General features: G+C 40.7%; 1 protein-coding gene across 2 annotated transcripts in view; it reads left to right on the plus strand.

The window, feature by feature from the left end:
• LOC126266878 (major facilitator superfamily domain-containing protein 6) overlaps window positions 1-23648 on the plus strand; it is a 155099-nt gene that overhangs the window by 59553 nt on the left and 71898 nt on the right. For both annotated transcript variants that reach the window (XM_049971534.1, XM_049971535.1), the window contains exon 6: window positions 2762-2883. In XM_049971534.1, coding sequence (XP_049827491.1) covers window positions 2762-2883 — 122 coding nt within the window. The remainder of the gene's footprint in view (window positions 1-2761; window positions 2884-23648) is intronic.

Here is a 23648-nt window from a genome sequence, read left to right on the forward strand (position 1 = left end):
CAAGTGGAACGGCTGATAAAGTCCGGGAACACTTTCCAAGTTTGTTTCCTGCTCTCCTTAATGACATGTTGAGCTTTGGCCCTTGTGACTCAAAAGGCTCTGAGGTTGTCTGCTGTTGGCTGGCATTTAAACACGCCTGCTCTGGATTGCCAAATGGCACTCATATGCCACCAAGGTTACCTCCTAGATGACCTTAGGGCACTGGGAGAGCTAGGTCAGCAGCACAATGGATTACTCCTGTGACACAATCCACCAATTCCTGTACACTTTGGGGTGTTCAAACACAGCATGCTGTCTGAACAATACCCAGTTAGCCTCACTGATAATCCATTTCAGTGGCTTCTGTTTAACCAATCATCCATCCAGCAGGTGGTTCTACAGTGGGAAGTGCTCACCTGAATGAAGGTCATCAGCTTCTTCCACTGTCGTTAGTCTGCAAGGGCTGGAGAGCAGAAAGAGAGGTCGATGCCTGAGGTTGACCCAGTAGCAGCCGAGAAATGAGTGGGATTGCCCGTGTTGAGGATGCACAGCTCCTGAGACATCATGAGGTTCTCTAAGACTCGACCCCCAGGGGAAGTGCAGTTTGAGACCCATAATACATTACGGGCATTGAAATCACCAAGTGGGAGAAACAGATGGGGGAGTTGTTCAATAACACCTGCAACAACTATTATGTAACCACTACTTGGCCTTTTACATCAGCATGACTATGACCAAATTATCGGCTAGGATTAATGGGCATAGGCACAAGGTGTAGACTGGCAACATTCAGTATCCTGTTGCAGAGCATGCTCTACAACATGACAATTGTGACTTCTGTGCCTGTTTCACCACATGCACCATCTGGATTCTTCCTCCAGATACCAGTTTCTCAGAACTCCACAGATGGGATCATGTCCTTGGGTCTCACCACCCACTTGGCCTTAATTTGCATTATTTTTTTCTGTCTCAGTATTTCTTCACAGTAACTACCCTTTTCTTCACTCCATTTTAGTTTTCTACATCTTTCATTGTCTTACCTGTCTGTTTTTCACTGCCCTCCTCCTACCTCTGTTACGTACAATGCACTCAACTTTTCATTCTTACTAACTCATGCCTGATGTTTAAGCAGCAATCTCTGTCTTGCATAATACCCTGTCATCCACCTTCAAGCTCTCAGGTTTTCAAATCTTGCATGATGTAGTCCCCAGCAATCAGTCTTTCCTTTTCATCCCGTGCAGTAAAAGTCTCCCCTGACCCGTGGTTCTGGGTGACTTTCCCAAAACCTACCCCTTTTCCTAGACCTGTCCAGTCCTTTTCCTGTGCCCTTCTTCCTTCCCCTTCAGCCCTTCTGCCTGAAGAAGGGGCCACTTGCTCCAAAAGCTTTCCTCATTACAACCTTCTTTTATGTGTGTGTTCTGCCGCCACTTGGCGGTTACATTTTTAATCTATCCAATTAAATTAATTCTCTGTGGTAGGTAGAATGACACTAGAGTGTATTAGTGTTTTTCCTGTTTAGTGTTGTTAACAATTTAGGTAGAGTATATAAGAAGTGTGAGTGGGGTCAGACGTTGAGTAGTCACTGCAAGGAATTCAAAGATTCCATGTACTCGAATGAGACGATGTTACCAACACCTGACAATATTTGAAAGGGGTCTCTTTGTGGTCCTGTACTTGGCTGGCAGGTTAAATTGGGCAACATCCAGATTTGTGGGGCATTCAGATGTGTCACTGGCCCAATGGACTGCATGGGAACTGGAGGGCAGACAGACTCATCATCAAGGCTTTGGTCAGCACCTGCCACTAGAGAACAAATAATGGATCCCTGAAGCATTCTGTGTCATCCTACACCATTGATCAGGGATTAGCAGCAGCCGTACTAGGGAATTACCATTGCATGCGTAAGCTGCCATTAACAGCTCAACACAAATGGCTGCATCTGTAGTGATGCCTATGAATGGCTTTGCATTGTGCTCAGCAGTGAATCATGGTTCTGCGCCAACTCGGATGACCATCGATGTTGAAATTGGGGCAACCTGGAGAGAGGTCCCATTTTTCCAGTTTTCAGAGAGTCACAGCAGTGTTACTCCTGGTATGGTGGTGTGAGGAGCCATCAGGTACAACTTCAGATCATGGCTGGTAGTGATTGAGGGAACTATGATGGCACAACTGTACATCATGGATAACCCAAATCCTCGTGTATTATATCTCATGCAACAGTATCACAGTGGCATTCTTCAACAGAATAATGCTCATCCACACATGACAGATTGAACAGTTTCCATGATGTTGAAGTACACCTGTGGCCAGCAAGATCTCCAGACCTGTCCCTGATAGAACATATGTGAAACCAGCTTGGACTCCAGCTCTGTCCCAGTGCCAGTATTAAGGACCAGTTACAACAGTTGAGGGTCAACTTGCCTCAGGAGAGGGCACAGTGGTGTTATGACACCTTCCCAATCAAATCAGTGCGTATTCGAGGCCAGAGCAGGTGCAGTGTCATTCTGATAAATGGACTCTTACTACTAAGTTCTTTGTAAATTTGATTCAGTTTTGTAATACCTGAAATAACTCACAACCTCTGTCATCTGGTGAAGTTTCAGTTTATTTTCTCCTCCCCTTCTGCATGCTTCACTTTTTTGTCAGGCAGTACAATTACATTGTGTGATAATAATTATTGTCGTTATTACTGATGCCATGGAAGCGAATTTATTTATTATTCTGGCAAGTATGACTTTGTGCCATTGATATATAAGTTCTTTAATGGTGGTCTGTTTCATAGGCATATAGAAGATCTGGCAAAAAGTAGTGGTTGTGAGACATATGAATGGGTCAAAACACTACAAGGTTTAATAAATGGAGTCCAGAGTTTTGGTGGAGAGCTACCATTTTTCTTCCTCTCAGGTAAGTATGTTTGGTTTCACTCTTTACATTGTGTGATGTGTCTGCATGACTCAAATGGAGCCTTAGAAGAAATTTGAGTTTCTGATGTACATACCTCATCTTTGGAGCAGTTTTCTGGCTTTTCAGTGATGTCATAATCATGGAAAGTTATTTTCCTCTGGGACTCTAGTATCTGTGGGAGTGGTCTGAGTGACTGGTACATCTTTGACGAATGTGGCACTGTGTTGATACGCCATCATATTATATTTGACAAAGTTACACTAGAGGCAGATTGTGCAGTGATGAATCAAAAGATTACAACCACATCCCACTGTTAGACTGTATAGTGCCTGGTGGTGTTGCAGGCCTACCGTGCAGTAAGAAAAGTATATGAGTGGTGCGGAGATGATATGAAATGCAAAGGGAGAAATCCATTGACATAAGAAACTTTGACAGAGGACAAATTGTTATTGCCCAGCACCTGGGAATGAGCATCTTGGAAGCAGTAAAGCTGGTCAGCTGTTCACAAGACACTGTCATAATCATTCGTAGAAAGTGGTTGAAGGATGATGAAACTGTGAGAGAGTGATAATGTATTGGACATTCATGCCTCAGCACGGAATGTCTAGGTCAAAGGCTGATCCACTTTGTAAAACATGATAGCTGGTGAGTTGGGGCAGATCTGACAGTTTACAATGCTGGTGCAAGTACAAATGTTTTGAAGCATACTTTTCAGCACGCATTGTGAAAAAGGGTCTCCACAATGGATGACATCTGTGTGTTTCCATTTTGACCCAGTGGTATATTCAGTTACATTTGTGGTGTGTGCAAGATTGCCAAGATTGGTTCGTTGGCTAGTGGAAATTTGCCACCTGGTCAAATGAATTAAGTTTCTTGTTGCATGTCGATGGCGTTGTCCAGATATGCTGTGGTTCAGGTAAATGGATCCTCAAAACATGCACTGCACCATGGATGCAAGCCAGTGAGGGCAATTTTATGATATGGGGACATTCATCTTTGCTTTCTTGATACCTGTGGTAGTAATTGACAGTTGTGAACTCATCAGCTTATACTTGTCTAAGAGTTTACATGTTTCTCCTTCATTTTCATTATTGCTTGGCAGTTCAGGCTTGGAGATGGCTGTGATGGCATGAAACATGCAGCCACACACATTACACATAATAGAGGGTGTGGCTGTACCTACCAAAGTTTGCATCTCTTGGTGTTTTTCGTTTCGCTGTCCCCGATGTTCCTGTTAAAACTGTAAGACAGCAGCTGTAGTAGGTGTGGGTCAATTTTTACAATTTTCTGCTGAGACACTCCAATTACTTGGGTCAGTGTTAAGACTCTTTTAAGTCCTCCTGGAATTGGTCCTTATAATGCTTCAGAGGAACACCACAGGGCTTTTTATCTGTGCTCATTTCACTATATAAAATTTGTCAAGGAAGTCACTTACCTCTCATCTGCTGGTCATGTCCAGTCCATCTGAATTGGTGACCAATAATGGTTGCTTTTATACTATTCATCTTTACCTTCTCAAGAACTGTAGTGTTTGATATGAAGTCACCCGATTTGATGTTCATAATGTGTCTAAGTTTCTGTTGGTTGAAGCATTCTAGTTTCTTAAGATCGTAGCAGTGTAGTTTCTAGGTTTCACAGCCATAGATCAGAAATGACAACTGCCCGATACACCATCAGTTTGGTGCACAGTGTCAGACTTTTATTTAGGAAGACCAATTGAATTGCTTTGAACATGTGCGGCGTGTGTCCTATTCTCAACATCCTTTACGGATGAGCAGTTAGTTGATAATATACTGTCGAAATAGAGGAAGTGATTTACTTGTTCCAAATGTCTGCTGGAAATAGAGATATTGAGATTCTCAAAGGCAGTTCCAGGTTCTGGCTGTGCTATTACCTGCGTTTTTTGAATGTTAATGGTCAGGCCAAACCATTTGTATGCAATATTGAAACAATTTACAGAGAGTTGCAGCTCTGCGGGTGTGTGAGCTGAAGAAGCTTTGTCATCAGTGTACTGTAGTTCAGTTACCTGAGTGATGCTTGTAAACATGTTAAAGTGCAGTTGGGACTGATCAAAAAGCCCTCCATCAAATCTGTATTTAAGTTCTACTCCTGCTTTGTTTACAGACGACGACTTATAAATCATGGCTTGTAGGTACAGAGCAAACAACATTGGCATGAGGACACATCCTTGTTTGAGCCCATTAGTAATAGGGAATTTGTCGGATGTTTCATGCTGGTATAGCACTTGCTCAGACATGTCATCATGGAAAGCTTGAATCAGTTTAACACAAGTGTTCAGGGCAGCCAAAATGTTTTAAGACCTTCCACATAGTTTTTCTGGGCACTGTGGACTATGTAAATTTTAATGTAGACTACTTGCATCTCTTCGTGCTGGACGTCTTCCCTGAAGCCAATAGCCACTTGCAATCTGTGTCAGAAGGCCAGAATCATGCTACATTGGTTTGAGAAGCACAATGACACACTCTTGTTGGTTGCTTGGCCATCAAATCTACTTGGTTTGAATCTCATGGAGCACATCTGTGATGCCGTCCGGTGTGAGCTCTAGGCCCACAAACCACCTCTTGTTAATTTACCAGTATGTAGACATACGTTTCTACGTATCTGTGGGAAACTACCATGGATCCCGTGCCAAATAGAATCACTACTATATTGTGTTCCAAAGGTGGACCAATGCACTATTAAACAAGTGGTCACACTGTTTTGGCTCATCAGTATATACTCTCGTGTAACTGCTACTTCTGTGACAATAACTGCAGGGTGACAGCACAGTGTGTTCAGAAAAGCTTTAACCTCTGTGCTCAGTATTAGAAGAAATACTCAAGTTATTCATGAAAGAGATCGTTAAAGAAGTCTCAACAAAAAGTAACATAAACAAAATATATAAAAACCTTCACGGTAGATTTGTTATTTCAAATATCTTTCAAACTAACTGAATGCTAGGAGCGCTCTTAAATGGTGCACAATAGCCTGTCTATGAACCATTACCTGAATCTTGCTGGAAATTCTGTAATAGTTTGAACAGTCTTATGATATTCCCTGCATTTAAACCGAAAAAGGAATGATAAGTGATAATGTATAACAGATGTATCGAAAAGGATTTTAGAACTTCGAAAATTCATATTGGTTTAGTATAATTTTAGTCTCAAATACGCTGCTAAGTTTGATTGATTTTGTTTTTACTATAGGTCTATTTTGACCAAATTGCAACACCAGATTATCTGTAACTAAATGGTACACAATTTTGGTACATTATTTCTAATTTTATAGTTAGTTGTTAAATAATTTCATTATTATACATTTTTATGTAATTCTGGTGAGCTTAACACCTATACAATATCGGTGGTTATGTTTCAAGGGCTCTTGTGTGTCCAGCCGGATGCAATCGCTTAGAAGTCCCATGATATTTCGGCAAATAAACTTTCCGCTATCGTCAGCTGGTTCTGATGGAATGGTCTGTCTGCTCATTGTCAGTGTTATTTATCTCCGTCAGCCCGACTGACCGGCTGGACACCCGAGGGCCCTGGAAATAACACATATGCTGGGAAAGCCTCCGATCACATATCAGTGCTTATATCACTATTTGCTTGTTAATTACATTCCTTTGGTACTAATAATGGTTGGTTATCATCTTAACTGTTTTATTCCTTTATGTAGTTGTCAGTTTATGTTCATTATATCAATATTTTCGTAGCAGCTTATTTGACAGATAATCCAGTGATATTATATGCTTACAGGCAGTTCTGTTTTATCATTGTTGGTCTACATCTACATCTACATTTATAATCCGCAAGCCACCCAACGGTGTGTGGCGGAGGGCACTTTACGTGCCACTGTCATTACCTCCCTTTTCTGTTCCAGTCGCGTATGGTTCGTAGGAAGAACGACTGCCGGAAAGCCTCCGTGTGCGCTCAGATCTCTCTAATTTTACATTCGTGATCTCCTCGGGAGGTGTATGTAGGAGGAAGCAATATATTAGATACCTCATCCAGAAACGCACCCTCTCGTAACCTGGGCAGCAAGCTACACCGCTATGCAGAGCACCTCTCTTGCAGAGTCTGCCACTTGAGTTTGTTAAACCATTCTCTGTAACGCTATCATGCTTACCAAATCACCCTGTGACAAAACATGCCGCTCTTCTTTGGATCTTCTCTATCTCCTCCGTCAACTCGATCTGGTACGGATCCCACACTGATGAGCAATACTCAAGTATAGATTGAACGAGTGTTTTGTAAGCCACCTCCTTTGTTGATCGGCTACATTTTCTAAGGACTCTCCCAATGAATCTCAACGTGGTACCCGCCTTACCAAGAATTAATTTTATATGATCATTCCTCTTCAAATCGTTCTGCACACATACTCCCAGATATTTTACAGAAGTAACTGCTACCAGTGTTTGTTCCTCTATCATATAATCATACAATAAAGGATCCTTCTTTCTATGTATTCGCAATACATTACATTTGTCTATGTTAAGGGTCAGTTGCCACTCCCTGCACCAAGTGCCTAGTCTTCCTGCATTTCGCTACAATTTTCTAATACTGCAACTTCTCTGTGTTCTACAGCATCATCCTCAAAAAGCCGCATGGAACTTCCAACACTATCTACTATGTCATTTATATATATTGTGAAAAGCAATGGTCCCATAACACTCCCCTGTGGCACGCCAGAGGTTACTTTAGCATCTGTAGACATCTCTCCATTGATAACAACATGCTGTGTTCTGTTTCCTAAAAACTCTTCAATCCAGGCACACAACTGGTCTGATATTCCGTAGCCTCTTACTTTGTTTATCAGGCGACAGTGTGGAACTGTATTGAATGCCTTCCGGAAGTTTAGGAAAATGGCATCTACCTGGGAGCCTGTATCTAATATTTTCTGGGTCTCATGAACAAATAAAGTGAGTTGGGTCTCACACGATCGCTGTTTCCAGAATCCATGTTGATTCCTACAGAGTAGATTCTGGGTTTCCAGAAACGACATGATATGCAAGCAAAAAACATATTCTAAAATTCTACAACAGATCAACGTCAGTGGTATAGGTCTATAGTTTTGCGCATCTGCGTGACAACCCTTCTTGAAGACTGGGACTACCTGTGGTCTTTTCCAATCATTTGGAACCTTCCGTTCCTCTAGAGACTTGCGGTACACGGCTGTTAGAAGGGGGGGCAAGTTCTTTTGCGTACTCTGTGTAGAATCGAATGGGTATCCCGTCAGGTCCAGTGGACTCTCCTCTGTTGAGTGATTCCAGTTGCTTTTCTGTTCCTTGAATACTTATTTCAATGTCAGCCATTTTTTCGTTTGTGCGAGGATTTAGAGAAGGAACTGCAGTGCGGTCTTCCTCTGTGAAACCGCTTTGGAAAAAGATGTTTATTATTTCAGCTTTACGCGTGTCATCCTCTGTTTCAATGCCATCATTCTGGTATTAATCTTTACTACAGTTATACTTTTTTTGTTTCTGTATGTCATTTTTTTCCTTTTTTAAAATTTCATCTATTTTTTAAATTTTGGTATTATTCACATATTTTGAAGATTCTGTTTTCTTAGTTATTACTTATTTTACTTATTATTTATGTATCCATATAACATTGCTAGATACTGTCATTGTAACCTATTTTTTCAGACGAATTTTGGTATGGGCTGTGGTTAGTCCTGTTTGTTTGTTTGTTTGTTATTATAAATGGAATTAAACATTTCTTTTTTTTTGTGCTATAATTTCTTTTTAATTTTCATAGGTATTTCTTTCTATCTGCTTGTTAATGGGTTTTCCAGTGATGCTTATTGTTTCAGTATTGTTTGTTCAGATGTAAATGCTGTTGTGAATCCGTACTAATATTATAAATGTGAAAATAACTGTATGTTATGCTTTTACGATGAAACAGCTGAAACAATTTTGATAAAATTTGGTGTGGAGATAGTCTGAACACTGAGGAAGAACATAGGCTACTTTAGAAAGTATACAGTACAACATATTCGTTGATTTACAGAATATAACACAAAATATGGAGCAATAATTACTCATTGAAAAAGCTATTTACTCTTTTACTTTTGAACTTTACCTTTTTGTTCAAAATGGTTCAAATGGCTGTGAGCACTATGGGACTTAACATCTGAGGTCATTAGTCCCCTAGAACTTAGAACTGCTTAAACCTAACTAACCTAAGAACATCACACACATCCGTGCCGGAGGCAGGATTCGAACCTGTGACCGTAGCAGTCTCGTGGTTAAAGATTGAAGCGCATAGAACCGCCCGCCCACCGCGGCCGGCACCCTTTTTGTCAAAATACTTATATTGTTATATGTCCTACATAATTCAATTCAGTGTAATGAATACAATGTTTATACAGTTCTCTATATATTTAATCCATACGTCCATGCTAATATTAGTCACAAACACATCACATTTTAGCTGCTGAGCATCATGCATCACTCATAACTTCTTTGGTGCAGTACAATTTGTATGAATGAAACAATGGAAAATCCAGGATGGAATGTAACAATATTAGAGAAGGAAAGTTGCTACTCACCATATAGCGGAGATACAGAGCCGCAATAGGCACAACAAAAAGATTCACACAATTATAGCTTTCAGCTATTAAGGCCTTTGTCAGCAATAGACACACATATACACACACACACACACACACACACACACATTCACACAAATGCAACTTGTACACACATCTGCAGTCTGACAACTGAAACCACACTGTGAGCAGAAGCACCAGTGCATGATGGGGGTGGCGACTGGGTGGGGGTAAGGGTGAGGCTGGGGTGGCGAAGATGAGGGATAGTATGGTGGGTGTGGCCGGCAGTGAAGTTAACCTCTCGTCGTGCTCTGAAATGAGAAATGTCCTGCCCACTAGCCTTCCCACCCTTCCTACACAATATACTCATCCATCCTTACACAATCACTGCTTCCAATCCCTTACCTCATGGCTCATACCCCTGTAATAGACCTAGATGCGAGACCTGTCCCATACATCCCCTGCCACCACCTACTCCGGTCTGGTCACTAACATCACCTATCATATCAAAGACAGGGCTACCTGTGAAACCAGTCATGTGATTTACAAGCTAAGCTGCAACCACTGTTCTGCATTCTATGTAGGCATGACAACCAACAAGCTGTCTGTCCGCATGAATGGCCACTGACAAACTGTGGCCAAAAAACAAGTGGACCACTCTGTTGCTGAACACGCTGCCAAACATGATATCCCTCATCTCAGTGACTGCTTCACAGCCTGTGCCATAAGGATCCTTCCCATAAACACCACCTTTTCTGAATTGAGCAGGTGGGAACTTTCCCTGCAATACATCCTACGTTCCCGTAACCCTCCTGGCCTCAACCTTCGTTAGTCACTGTCCTCACCCAACCAGCCCCCTCCCTGTTACCCTGTTCCCATTCCAGAACTACACAGCCGTCATTTCACTGCCACACCCAGTCTTTTATTTTCTTTTTGTTTGTCTCCTTTCCACTACTTACCACCCCCCCCCCCCCCTCCAAATTCTCCCCTGCCCTCCGTCTAAACTGCAGCACTTCACTGTCCACCACCCCCACCATACTATCCCTCCCCCTCCCGACCTCAGCCTCCTCCTCACCCCCACCCATTCGCCACTCTCATCATGCACTGATGCTGCTGCTCGCAGTGTGGTTTCAGTTGTCTGAGACTGCAGACGTGTGTGCAAGTTGCGTTTGTGTGAATGTGTGTGTGTGTGTGTGTGTGTGTGTGTACGCGTGCGTGTGTGTGCGCGTGCGCCTGGTTGTGTATATGTGTGTCTATTACTGATAAAGACCTTAATGACCGAAAGCTATAATTGTGTGAATCTTTTTGTTGTGCCTGTCATGACTCAGCATCTCTGCTATATGGTGAGTAGCAACTTTCCTTCGCTAATATTGTTAAAATTTGTATGAACAGCTCGTGGTCATGCTGTTACGGTTGCTGTAAGACGCTCATGGATTCCCAGGTTCAGTTTCCTCCCAGATTGGGTTTTTTCCTGCTCGCTTCAGAGTGTGTGCATTGTCCACATCATCATTTTATCATCATTGATGTGCAAGTCATCGAAGTGGCATCCAATAAAGAAACTTGCACCAAGCTCCCAAACATCCAAAGCAAGGTCTCCTGCCCAATAAAGCCATATGCACACCTAATTTCATTTTGTGGATATGCAAGCATAGCCATGGGTAACAGCTGGAATACAATAACTATACAATCCTCCATCGTGTTTAATTCATGCCAATCCATACTTCGATACTAACATTATACATGTGAAAGTAACTTTTATGTTTTGACAACTAAGTCGCTGAACTGATATCCATGAAATTTGGCGTGAGATAGTTTGAAACCAGATGAAAAAGACAGTTTACTATCCAAAGTGTTTAGTACATCATATTTATTAATTTGAAGAATATAATGCCAAGTATGGAACAATAATCACTCTTTGATAAAGCTGTTTACTCTTTCACTTTTGAACTTTATTATATTTTTGAAAATACTTCTATTGATTGATATGTTGTATGTAATACAATTCCACATAATCAGTACAATGCTTGTTCAATTCCTGATGTTTTTAATCCATACTTCCATACTAATACCAGTATTATTAATTGAGAAAGTAACTCACTCTGTTACGTTCTCACAAGTCTACTGCTGAACAGATTCTGGTGGTATTTTGTATGTAGATAGCTTCAACACTGAGGAAGATCATAGGCTACTCTATAAAGTTGTGTTTTTGAGTATTATTAAAATTTTAAAACATGATATATGTTTTGTGACAGTGCGAATCCTTTTTTATTGTGCACATGGCTTGTAATATTGAGTTCCAACACCACTTGGCCGAGCTGGAGAGTTTTGGTGTAGATGCAACAATAAAATTGGATGCTAAGCCCAAGAACCATATTTAAAATTATTACTATAAGCTTCCCAAACATAAGTCTGATTTAGTGCTTAGTTCTACAGGGTGTTTCAAAAATGACCGGTATATTGAAACGGCAATACAAACTAAACGAGCAGCGATAAAAATACACCGTTTGTTGCAATATGCTTGGGACAACAGTACATTTTCAGGCAGACAAACTTTCGAAATTACAGTAGTTACAATTGTCAACAACAGATGGCGCTGCGGTCTGGGAAACTCTATACTACGATATTTTCCACATATACACCATGCGTAGCAATAATATGGCGTAGTCTCTGAATGAAATTACCCGAAACCTTTGAAAACGTGTCTGGCGGAATGGCTTCACATGCAGATGAGATGTACTGCTTCAGCTGTTCAATTGTTTCTGGATTCTGGCGGTACGCCTGGTCTTTCAAGTGTCCCCACAGAAAGAAGTCACAGGGGTTCATGTCTGGCGAATAGGGAGGCCAATCCACGCCGCCTCCTGTATGTTTTGGATAGCCCAAAGCAATCACACGATCATCGAAATATTCATTCAGGAAATTAAAGACGTCGGCTGTGCAATGTGGCCGAACACCATCTTGCATAAACCACGAGGTGTTCGCAGTGTCGTCTAAGGCAGTTTGTACCGCCACAAATTCACAAAGAATGTCCAGATAGCGTGATGCAGTAATCGTTTCGGATCTGAAAAATGGGCCAATGATTCCTTTGGAAGAAATGGCTGCCCAGACCAGTACTTTTTGAGGATGCAGGGACGATGGGACTGCAACATGGGGCTTTTCGGTTCCCCATATGCGCCAGTTCTGTTTATTGACGAAGCCGTCAAGGTAAAAATAAGCTTCGTCAGTAAACCAAATGCTGCCCACATGCTAATCGCCGTCATCAATCCTGTGCACTATATCGTTAGCGAATGTCTCTCGTGCAGCAATGGTAGTGGCGCTGAGGGGTTGCCGCGTTTGAATTTTGTATGGATAGAGGTGTAAACTCTGGCGCATGAGACAATACATGGACGTTGGCGTCATTTGGACCGCGGCTGCAACACGGCGAACGGAAACCTGAGGCCGCTGTTGGATCACCTACTGCACTAGCTGCGCGTTGCCCTCTGTGGTTGCCGTACGCGGTCGCCCTACCTTTCCAGCACGTTCATCCGTCACGTTCCCAGTCCGTTGAAATTTTTCAAACAGATCCTTTATTGTATCGCTTTTCAGTCCTTTGGTTACATTAAACCTCCGTTGAAAACTTCGTCTTGTTGCAACAACACTGTGTTCTAGGCGGTGGAATTCCAACACCAAAAAAATCCTCTGTTCTAAGGAATAAACCATGTTGTCCACAGCACACTTGCACGTTGTGAACAGCACACGCTTACAGCAGAAAGACGACGTACAGAATGGCGCACCCACAGACTGCGTTGTCTTCTATATCTTTCACATTGCAGCACCATCTGTTGTTGAAAATTGTAACTACTGTAATTTCGAAAGTTTGTCCGCCTGAAAATATACTGTTGTCCCAAGCATATTGCAACAAACGGTGTATTTCTATTGCTGCTTGTTTAGTTTTTATTGCCGTTTCAAATATACCGGTCATTTTTGAAACACCCTGTAAGAGAACTGCAGCTGCAAATCCAACAAACCTTGGACCAATCTCATGCCCACTGGAACTTGGATGCAGAACATTATTCAGCCCAAGAGCTACAGAGTAGAACAGTGACAAACCAATTGCATTTTAGATTCTGAGCATCATGTGTATCTTTCAGCTTCCGAGACACTTGAAGACTCAGAACAATGGTGTTATTTAAAGGCTGTATGAAAGACTGAGAGTTGTACCTTTATGTGTGAAATGAGGGAGACTTTTAGTAAGGATGCATTTGATTATGATCTGTTAACTGTCTACATTAATCATAAATTAGTCATCACAGTGGGATAGATTAAAACTGTAGCACCATAACATGTTAAAATGGATGAGAGAAAAGGTTGACGTGTGTTGCTCTGGTGGCAAAACCTCACATCCAGTACTATATGAGCCAGAGAAACTCCTAAAAATGCTCTTTCTGCATGAATGCAATGAGTTGAGGCATTTTTAAATACAATTAGAAAACATAATGCATGATTTCAAATGTGACATAAATAAAATGATAGAAACACATTCATTATATACCTACATAGCGGCACTGCATTCATTGTTTATACATGAATCTCTACACCATTATATAGACAGACATATCGCAAAATTCCTAGTTTATTTACTCACCATCACTTATTATAAGTTACCGAACGAGATGGCGCAGTGGTTAGACACTGGACTCGCATTCGGGAGGACGACGGTTCAATCCCGCGTCCGGCCATCCTGATTTAGGTTTTCCGTGATTTCCCTAAATCACTCCTGGCAAATGCCGGGATGGTTCCTCTGAAAGGGCACGGCCGACTTCCTTCCCCATCCTTCCCTAATCCGTTGAGACCGATGACCACGCTGTCTGGTCTCCTTCCCCAAAACCAACCAACCAACTTATTATAACAAAACTACTCTTATCCGAGCGAAGCAGCGGATAAGAGCTAGTTTAGCTATAGTTAGACACACCTGTGTGTGGTGAAAATTTTTGCCTGATTTCATCATTTTTAAAGAGCTATTTTGGTAGATTTTTTCCGATTTTTGTGTCATTTTGTCAATAATTTTGTTAAATTTTATTTCAAGTTTTCAGCACAAAAAGCTAAATAAAAAATAACTGATAGTATATTTGTTGTAAAACATCTTTCATTTTTGTAGATATTCCACAAAACACTCAGAAAGACAAGGATACTATGACTTCCACATTGCTGGGAGTCACAGTCTCGTGTTAGAAATTATATTACAAAATGTTGAAAATGTCTTCTCAGTATCAACATCACTGACTGGGGTCCACAAAGCCTTCATTGCAGCTTCCACAAAATGGCCAGGGCCTAATTTCAGGGAAAGGAGAATAGCAATCACATCAACATCTTTACCTTCTCTACTACAACAACTAGCAACTAAATCCCTAAACACTTTGTATGGTGCTAGGTATTCTTTCATTGAAAGTACTTGCTTGAATGGTAAACTGCTTCATTAGCTGAGAGATTTGAACACTATCTAAATCACTTCTCATTATGTTTCTTGGATCAAACAGTTTGACAATAGAAGAAATGACAGTCTTTCCTGTTTCACACTCCGTTAAGTGGTTCAGTTTCATCAGGTTTGCTCTACTCACAAATTTTGACATGTATGTTAAATGTACTTGCATTTGCTTTGTCAATTTGAAGTGTATGCAAGGTTGTCTCGAGGGGGGGGGGGGGGGGGGGGAAGTGCCCTATAGTAATTTAAAACTCTTTGAAAGGGCACAATGCTTAGTAGATCATGAATCAGTGGTATCTTGGTGCTCTCTAATGTCAGCAGCAAATTGCTCAACAAGAAAAATAACTAGACTCTGAATTTATTTTCTTTGTTAAAGGTCAAGGCTTTAAAATAGTTCAAAGCAACACTATTATCTTAAACAATTTCAGTGAATTCTACTATATCATTTAGATATTCTCCAAGGTATTGAAAACTTCCAAACCACAAGGAATAGGGAAAAGTTTATCTATCGTGTGTTCATCTTCATATTTCTGAAAGAACTGAGTGTATATGTTCTTCCTCTTTAAGCTATTAAGGAAGACGTGTTTTGCCTTTATAACAGAGTGTTTCAAATCACTGAGTTCCATGGCCCACATATTGCCCAACAAATTTAATTTAAGGGTCCAGCATTGCGTGTGTACTAACCCTTCTGAAAGTAAAACCCAAATTGCATTTACACACTTGCCCACATAATGGGCTGAATGTGAAGTTATAGAAACTACAATTTGGTACTGAATTCCAAGTTTCAGAATTACCTGAACTGTACCAGCACCACAACTAAGTATTTTTATCAGAACCATCAACACACACTGTCCTTTTGTGTTTGTTGTTTCATCACAAAGAATTGAAACACACTCATTTTTTCACAGCTTCTTTTAATCTTTCCTCCTCCTCCTCCTCCTCCTCAATGATGCCGGTTACAGAAACTTCCCGATATCTTCCAGCTGAGGGCAAGACTCCAGCACCTTAAAAATGTCAGTAGACCTGATAGTAGAATAATATTTAACACCATATAAGGAATTAAATTATTAACTTCTTTGTCTTTCATATGAATGACGGATCCAGCATGCATTACCTGTGCTAAACATCATTGAATGAGAAAAGAGTATAATCTCACAGTTACTTATTTTGCATGGGTTGCTGAAATTGAATGGAAAACACTTCTGGAGATGTTCAGTCATTATTTGTGCTGCAAGTATTGTGTATGCAATTGCATTTGTGTTCAGTGAATTCAGCTTACTAGTCTACATATTTTACCACACCCATTACCAAAAAAATTGTTAATGTACTGCATATGGAAAGCATATTCAGTTTGATTCAAATTTGCACTTAAATGTAGTAAGTGATATTACAAAAAGTTAAGGCTATTGGTTCGACTGTGGGACTTCAGATTGCCAATTCAGTGACCACATGGTATTCATGAGTCGTTGCAGCCAATTCACACACATGTAAATAGAGGGTTGCCAACTTCAACCCATCATCCCAAAATTTCATGTTGTAAACATTATAAAAGCCTGACATGTGACAGTTTGGTTAGGTTGAGTAGATAACTCTGTTTCTACATTTTAAAATTCCTGCCGTGTGACAGTTGGCAGCACAAAAAAGTGTATATTGCTGATTCACAAGGTGGCAATCTCATTCTTGCTATAAAAGGAAGAGTAGTTTTTGGGGCAGGATGGTGGAATCTAGAGAAGCGTGAAAAAATTATCTTCACTTCCAGCTACATTTTGTTACACAAAACAATGTCTGTCTATTTTTAATAATACTAGGAAAATTGCTGCTCTGAAGGCCCACAATTGAACTGGCACCAATATTAGTTGAATTTGCATTTCTTCCCCTCCAAAAATGTGTAATATTACACAAACCTGGTATGTATTTGTCCAGCCATTCTCTCAGCTTCGGATGATCAACTTTTTCCAGTGGTATATTAGCCTTGAGGAAAGATCGACTTGTTGATAAAATAAATTATTCTTTATCAGTTTTTACTCATTTTGCTGCAGCACTGGTGTCCATGAGAGTAATTTATCTTTTGACACCTATTGCCATTAGTACCCTCCCTTTGTTCTTCTTGTGGAAAAGACTGGTATTAATATGTTTGAGCCACGTTTTCTTTTTCTGGCCCTCAATTAGCATATTGCAGTATTTGCACATAAGTATCTTTGCAGTTTTGTCAAAAATGTAAAATCTTTCCGATGAAAATTCTTTTTCTCAAGCAAAAACTGTTGCTACCTTATTAATATAGTGAAGCACAAAAACAAATCACAGAATATCAGAGTGAATGCACTGGCAGTTGGCAACAATTTTTCACACACAATACACGGCTACATCAAAGAATGAGACAGACGTTGTTGAATGTCATCCTTCCCTGTGCAGGAAATGAAGTTAGCTATACTTGTTATGATGTCAGATATAGATATACAGGGTGATTTGGAAGGAAAATCACATAATTTGTGAAGTGATTCTACATCAGGGAGGGGGGGGGGGGGGGGGGAGTTTAGTGAACATGTGTCCGATTTTCAATAGTTACGGAAATGGAGACTGCATACATCCATGAATGAATTTGAAGACAAGTGTGAATATTACTTAGCAAAATACTGTGTAGGTGCTGTGAGTATTATTTAATTGAGCAAATCCATTGTGTCCGCGAATATCTACATTCGTTCATTCATCCATGCAGAATATGGAGGGATGTTGTTTGTTTACGGGTAGAGTAATGGCAGTGCCTATGCAGCTGTGACAGAATACAAGAGATATTTTCCTAATCAATGAACCCCCTGTGCCAGGGTATTTTCCAGGGTTTTTCAAACATCACTTGGATATGGAACACTACCCAGTGTACATGTAACATCAGAACATGAGGCCATCCAGTCAGTTGAGGAAAGGGAAGACATTATTGGAATGATACAGCGAAGTCCCACTAACAGTACACTGCGCTTTAGCTGTCAGCTTGATATTCCACAAATGCGAGTGTGGTATACATTATGTTCAGAGGGTTTGTATCCATTCCGTGTGCAGCCTGAGCAACACCTGGCTCCAAGTGACTCAGTAAGTAAATGACAGCTATGTGTATGGTACTGTACAAAGAGACATCAGCAATACACTTTATTTACAGATGAGGCTACATGTACGTGCAGAAATATCAGGAACACCAGCAATTCTTGTACATGGGCGATGGAGAATCCACATGACATTAGGGAAACAAGATTGAAAGTTAAACAATGGAAAATCCAGGATGGAATATAACAATATTATGACTACTTCTCGCCATGTTCTGAAATGAGAAATGTCGTGCCCACTTTCCTTCCCACCCCTCCCACAGTGATATTCCACCATTCACTGAACTTGCACACTCTGTAATAGATCTAGATGCAAGACCTGTCCTATGAATCTTCCTGCCACCAACTTCTCCAGTCCAGTCACTAACATCACCTATCCCATCAGAGGCAGGGCTACCTGTGAAACCAGTCATGTGATCTACAAGCTAAGTTGCAACCATTGTGCTGCATTCTATGTGGGCATGACAACCAACAACATGTCTGTCCTCATGAATGGCCACTGACAAACTGTGGCCAAGAAACAAGTGGACCACCCTGTTGCTGAACACGCTGCCAAACATGACCTCCTACATATTAATGACTGATTCACAGCTTGTGCCATATGGATCCTTCCCACCAACACAAGATTTTCTGGATTGCACAGATGGGAACTTTTCCTGTATCAATACATCCTACATTCCCGTAACCCTCCTAGCCTCAACCTTTGGTGGTCATTGTCCTCACCCATCCAGTCCCTTGACTGATCCCATTCCAGCACTACACAGCCCTCATTCCACCATCGCACCCAGTCTTTTTACTTCTCTCCTTTTCCACTACCCCCACCCCTCCACCTCTCCCCTGCCCTCCATCTAACCTGCAGCACTTCACTGTCCACCACCCCTACCCTACTATCTTTACCTCTCCCCGGCCCAGCTTCCTCCTTACCCCCACGCAGTCACCACTCCCATCATGCACTGGTGCTGCTGCTTGCAGTGTGGTTTTAGTTGCCTAAGACTGCAGTAATGTGTGTGTGTGCGTGTGTGTGTGTGTGTGTGTGTGTGTGTGTGTGTGTGTGTGTGTGATCTGTTTTTGATGAAGGCCTTACTGGCCGAAACATTTATTTGTGACAGTCTTTTTGTTGTGCCTATCTGCAACTCAGCACCTCCTCTATATGGTGTGTAACAGCTTTCCTTTTTATTATAAGATTCAAAGTTAGGTTCTCAGTAAAGGTCTGGTGTCATATACTTGATGACCTGTTGATAGCCGGCCGGAGTGGCCGTGTGGTTCTAGGCGCTGCAGTCTGGAACCAACCATTTTTGAACCTGTTGATAGGCCATGTGTTCCTGCCAAATCACATGACAGCTGCAGCATACGCACATTCCCTACAAGACCTACCTGCATGGACATGAGATTAGAAAAATGACAGCAAATGTACCTGCAGCATAATGGATTACTGATTCACTATACCAGACAAGTATTCCAGTATCTGAATAACACATTTCCTCAACACCGGATTGGCTGTGGCAGACCCATTAACTGGCCTGCTGGATCACTCGACCTAACCACAGTTAGACTTCTGTTTATGGGGCTGTTTAAAGGAGGATGTGTATGCTACAAAGGTGGACACGCGTGAAGAAATGGCCACTTCCTTCACAGGCACTGTTGCCCACATTAAAGCCCGCCGAAATGATGTTCAATGTACAACACAGCACACCCTCCAACACATTTGACAAGTGCATTGAGATGGCTTGGAGACTTCTTTATACCTCTTGTAGGATGAATCAGTCATCTGTCATGCATTTCAGTAAGTAATATTCACACTTGCCTTCATATTATTTGTGGATATGTGTAGTCTTCAACCCACTCCAGTTCCATAATAATCGTAAATTGGACACATATTCATTGGACTTTTTTGGTTTACTTTCACATGCAGAATCATATCACAAATTACATGACATTCCTCCTGAATCACCTTGTATATCGAAGTGGTGTAGAATCAATTGTTATTGATATCCAGAGTTCATTGCCATCACTGAAATCGAATTTCTACCGTTAACCTCAACTTCAGGTGGTGTGATTCCACACAATGTCGTTGAATATTTTGTTATTTTGCTTTAAGGTAAATAGCTTTGCATTTTGAGCAAAATTTGTAAAATTTCATGATTTCACACTTTTTGAAAAACGGGTGCCTCTAGCTATGATGTAATCTCTAGTAGTCTCATATCATTTGTTTTTGTATATCTATCCATTGTCCTCATGCATAATTTTAATAAAGTTTTCAATGCATTGTTTCTGTTTCAGGTCAGTTTGCTCATTTAGTGTTTTCTGTAGGTATTAATGTGTGTGTACATAGGTTTCCAATGTTCATTAGTGGTATTATATGTAAAATTTAAGTAGCTTATTCTGCATTATTTATTGTGTGCTGTTCGGTCTTTAGGTGGTGGGAAAATGTAAATGGATTGTTGTCACTGTTTTTAACATGTCCTTGGTATCTAATGGTGAGGTGTCTACTCATCTTGACATATGTAGTATTTATTGCAGTCCTGCATTCACAACAAGATATAGATTCAAACAAACAATACCACAACCATATATCATCAGTGGAAAACCTGTCAACAAGCAGGTAGAAAGACACAAGTATGAAAATTAATTTAAAAAATATAGCCCATAAATAATCAGAAAGAAATGTTTAATTACATTTATAATTGCATACAAACAAATGTGGGACTAAAGACTGACTATACTGAAATTTGTGTATGAAAAAAGATTACAGTCACAGTTTGCTGCGATGTCATAGGAATATGCAAATAACAAGTAAAATAAATAATAACCAAGAAAATATGAGCAGTTATAAAAAGGAAAATATATTGATGTACGTTTAACACATGGAAAAATAAAAAGTAGCAAAGATCAACAGCTACATAACAGCAGTGATAAACAGAACTGCCTGTATTAACACAATATCACTGTCAAGTAAGATGTCATGAAAATACTGATATAAAGAATATAATCTGATAACTACATAAACTAATAAGTTGATTAGATGATCAACCATTATTATCGTCAAAGGAATGTAATTAACAAGCAAACAGACTGTGACACAACTACTGTTATCACATGGATGACAAAAACCATCAGACTTATGTAAAGCGGAGATGCTGAGTTGCCGATAGGCACAACTAAAAGAATGTCACAAAATAAATGCCGAGTGAGGTGGCACAGTGGTTGGCACACTGGACTCGCATTTGGGAGAACAGTTCAAACCCGCATCTAGCCATCCCGATTTAGGTTTTCCATGATTTCCCTAAATTGTTTCAGTCAAATGTTGGGATGGTTCCTTTGAAAGGGCACAGCTGACTTCCTACCCCATCCTTCCCTGCTCCGATGGGACCGATGACCTTACTGTTTGGTCTCCTCCTCCAAACCAACCACAAAATAAGCTTTCGGCCAACAAGGCCTTGGTCGAAAATAGGCAACACACACACACACACACACACACACACACACACACACACACACACACACACACACACACACACACACACACTTGCAGCTCATATACACATGACCACAGTCTCTAGCAGCTTAAGCCAGACCAGGTCTGTTGTCTATTTTTGACAAAGGCCTTGTTGGCTGAAAGCTGATTTTGTGACAATCTTTCAGTTGTGCCTATCTGCAACTCAGCATCTCCACTATATGCTGAGTAGCAGCTATCCTTTAAAAATCCTGGATTTTCGATTGTTAGGCTTATGTAAAAATGAATAATAATGAAGCTCTTTTGATAATTACATACAAAATTAGAAATAAGTACCAAAATTATTTACGGTTTACTTACAGATAACCTGATGATGCACTTCAGCCAAAATAGGCATATTGTAAAAATAAAACCAATCAAACTTAACAATGCACTGAGAATTATAATCACACAGTATCATTAAAAGACGTATATTATGCAGTGGACCCAGAAGAACATAAAATATTGGCTCATATTGATTTATTCATTTAGCTTACCAATGTCGTTTTGATGTAATATAATAACAAAATACACCAAGGCTTTCAACTAAAAGGATTGTTCGTAAAATATAGTTCCAATTATTTTTCATAATGAAAAACATGTTTATTGACACTGAATAATACATGTGTGAAAAGCTTAGACTTTTTACCTGTTTTTCAATATAATCGCCATTGAGATCAATCATTTTTGCATGTGGTGTGCCATCTTCTGTAGGCCTGCATTGTAGAATCTCCCACTCATCTCGAAGGTAGCTTAAAACCTCTTCTTTCAGCTCCTCTCTGGTTGTGAAATGTGTCGCTTCGAGGTAGTTTCCCATCCACATTTGTTGTTTATATTGGTTGTGACATATGCAATGTGCAGACGAGTATTGTTCCGATGGAAAGCCACACCCTTCTTGAGCATGCCTCTACTCTTGTTTTGGATCATACGATAAAGGTTCTTCAACATTTCACTGTAGTGGCCCACATTGATTGTTGTACCAGTAGAAAGGAATTCACACAAGAGTAATCCCTTCCTGTACCAAAATATGCTTACCATAATTTGCCGGCTGACGATGTTTGCTTAGACTTCTGTGGCTTCAGTGATGCTGGATGTTTCCACTGCCAGGACTGTTGTTTCGTTTCCAGTGTTGTGTAGTGGACCCAGGTCTCCTCCCTAGTGACAAGAGTCCAAGAATTCCGTGCCTTCAGTTGCAAAGGCCTTAAGAAATTCATTGGCTGCTGCCACACATTTACGTTTGTGGTCTTCCTTAAGCATTCTTGAGACCCACCTTGCAGAAACCTTAGCATACCCCAAAAGTTCTGTCAAAATTTTGTCTGTGCTGGTCTCACTGATATCAGGGATCACCTCGCAGAAATCCCAAACTGTCAGCATAGCTTCTCCCACTTTTGCAATCGTTTCATCTGAAACTGATGGCAGCTTTGAATTCTCTGCACAATTTGCGCACATGTTGTATGATCATACATGTTTCTCCATAGACTATACACAGTTGGGAATGAATGTTCACCGGTGCAGTTATTTTTGCACAAAAAGTGTAATTCACACCTGGCATGAGAGGCTTTTCAGTATAGTCCATCTCTTCATGGTTGTAGATTCCTCAACCTACGCTATGCGGTGGAAGGTTGTAGGACACCCCTCGATAGATCAGGTGTGCACTACACACAGGAAGCAGCTACATGGGTAGCACAGTACTTGTGTCGTGCACATGGGTGTTTTAGATTAGGTTCCTCCCCATGGGAAATAAACCGCTGGCCCAAAAAATTACCAGTTCATGACACTGATGTGGGTGTGCCAATTGTAAAACTTGTTAGTTCACCTAAACAGGTCATTCCAAAGGATTTAAATATGCTTAATCTCGTGTTGGTAAATTGTCAAAGTGTCTGTGGCAAGATCCCCAAGTTAATCTCCGAAATAAACGGTATTGTATTAGGTACTGAAAGCTGGTTGAAACTAGCCATAAAAAGCAGTTAAATTTTGAACTCTGATTGGACAATGTTTAGGAAGGATAGGACTGATGCTATGGGAGGTGGTGTGTTCATTGCAGTTAAAAGCTGTTTAAACGCAGTTGAGATCGATACTGCAACTGACTGTGAAATAGTCTGCATAAAGCTGTCAATCAGACAAGGACTGACCATTGTATAGGATGTTTTTATAGACTGCCAGCATCTGCAAC

Source organism: Schistocerca gregaria, chromosome 4 (genome assembly GCF_023897955.1).
Source record: "Schistocerca gregaria isolate iqSchGreg1 chromosome 4, iqSchGreg1.2, whole genome shotgun sequence".
Classification (NCBI taxonomy): domain Eukaryota; kingdom Metazoa; phylum Arthropoda; class Insecta; order Orthoptera; family Acrididae; genus Schistocerca; species Schistocerca gregaria.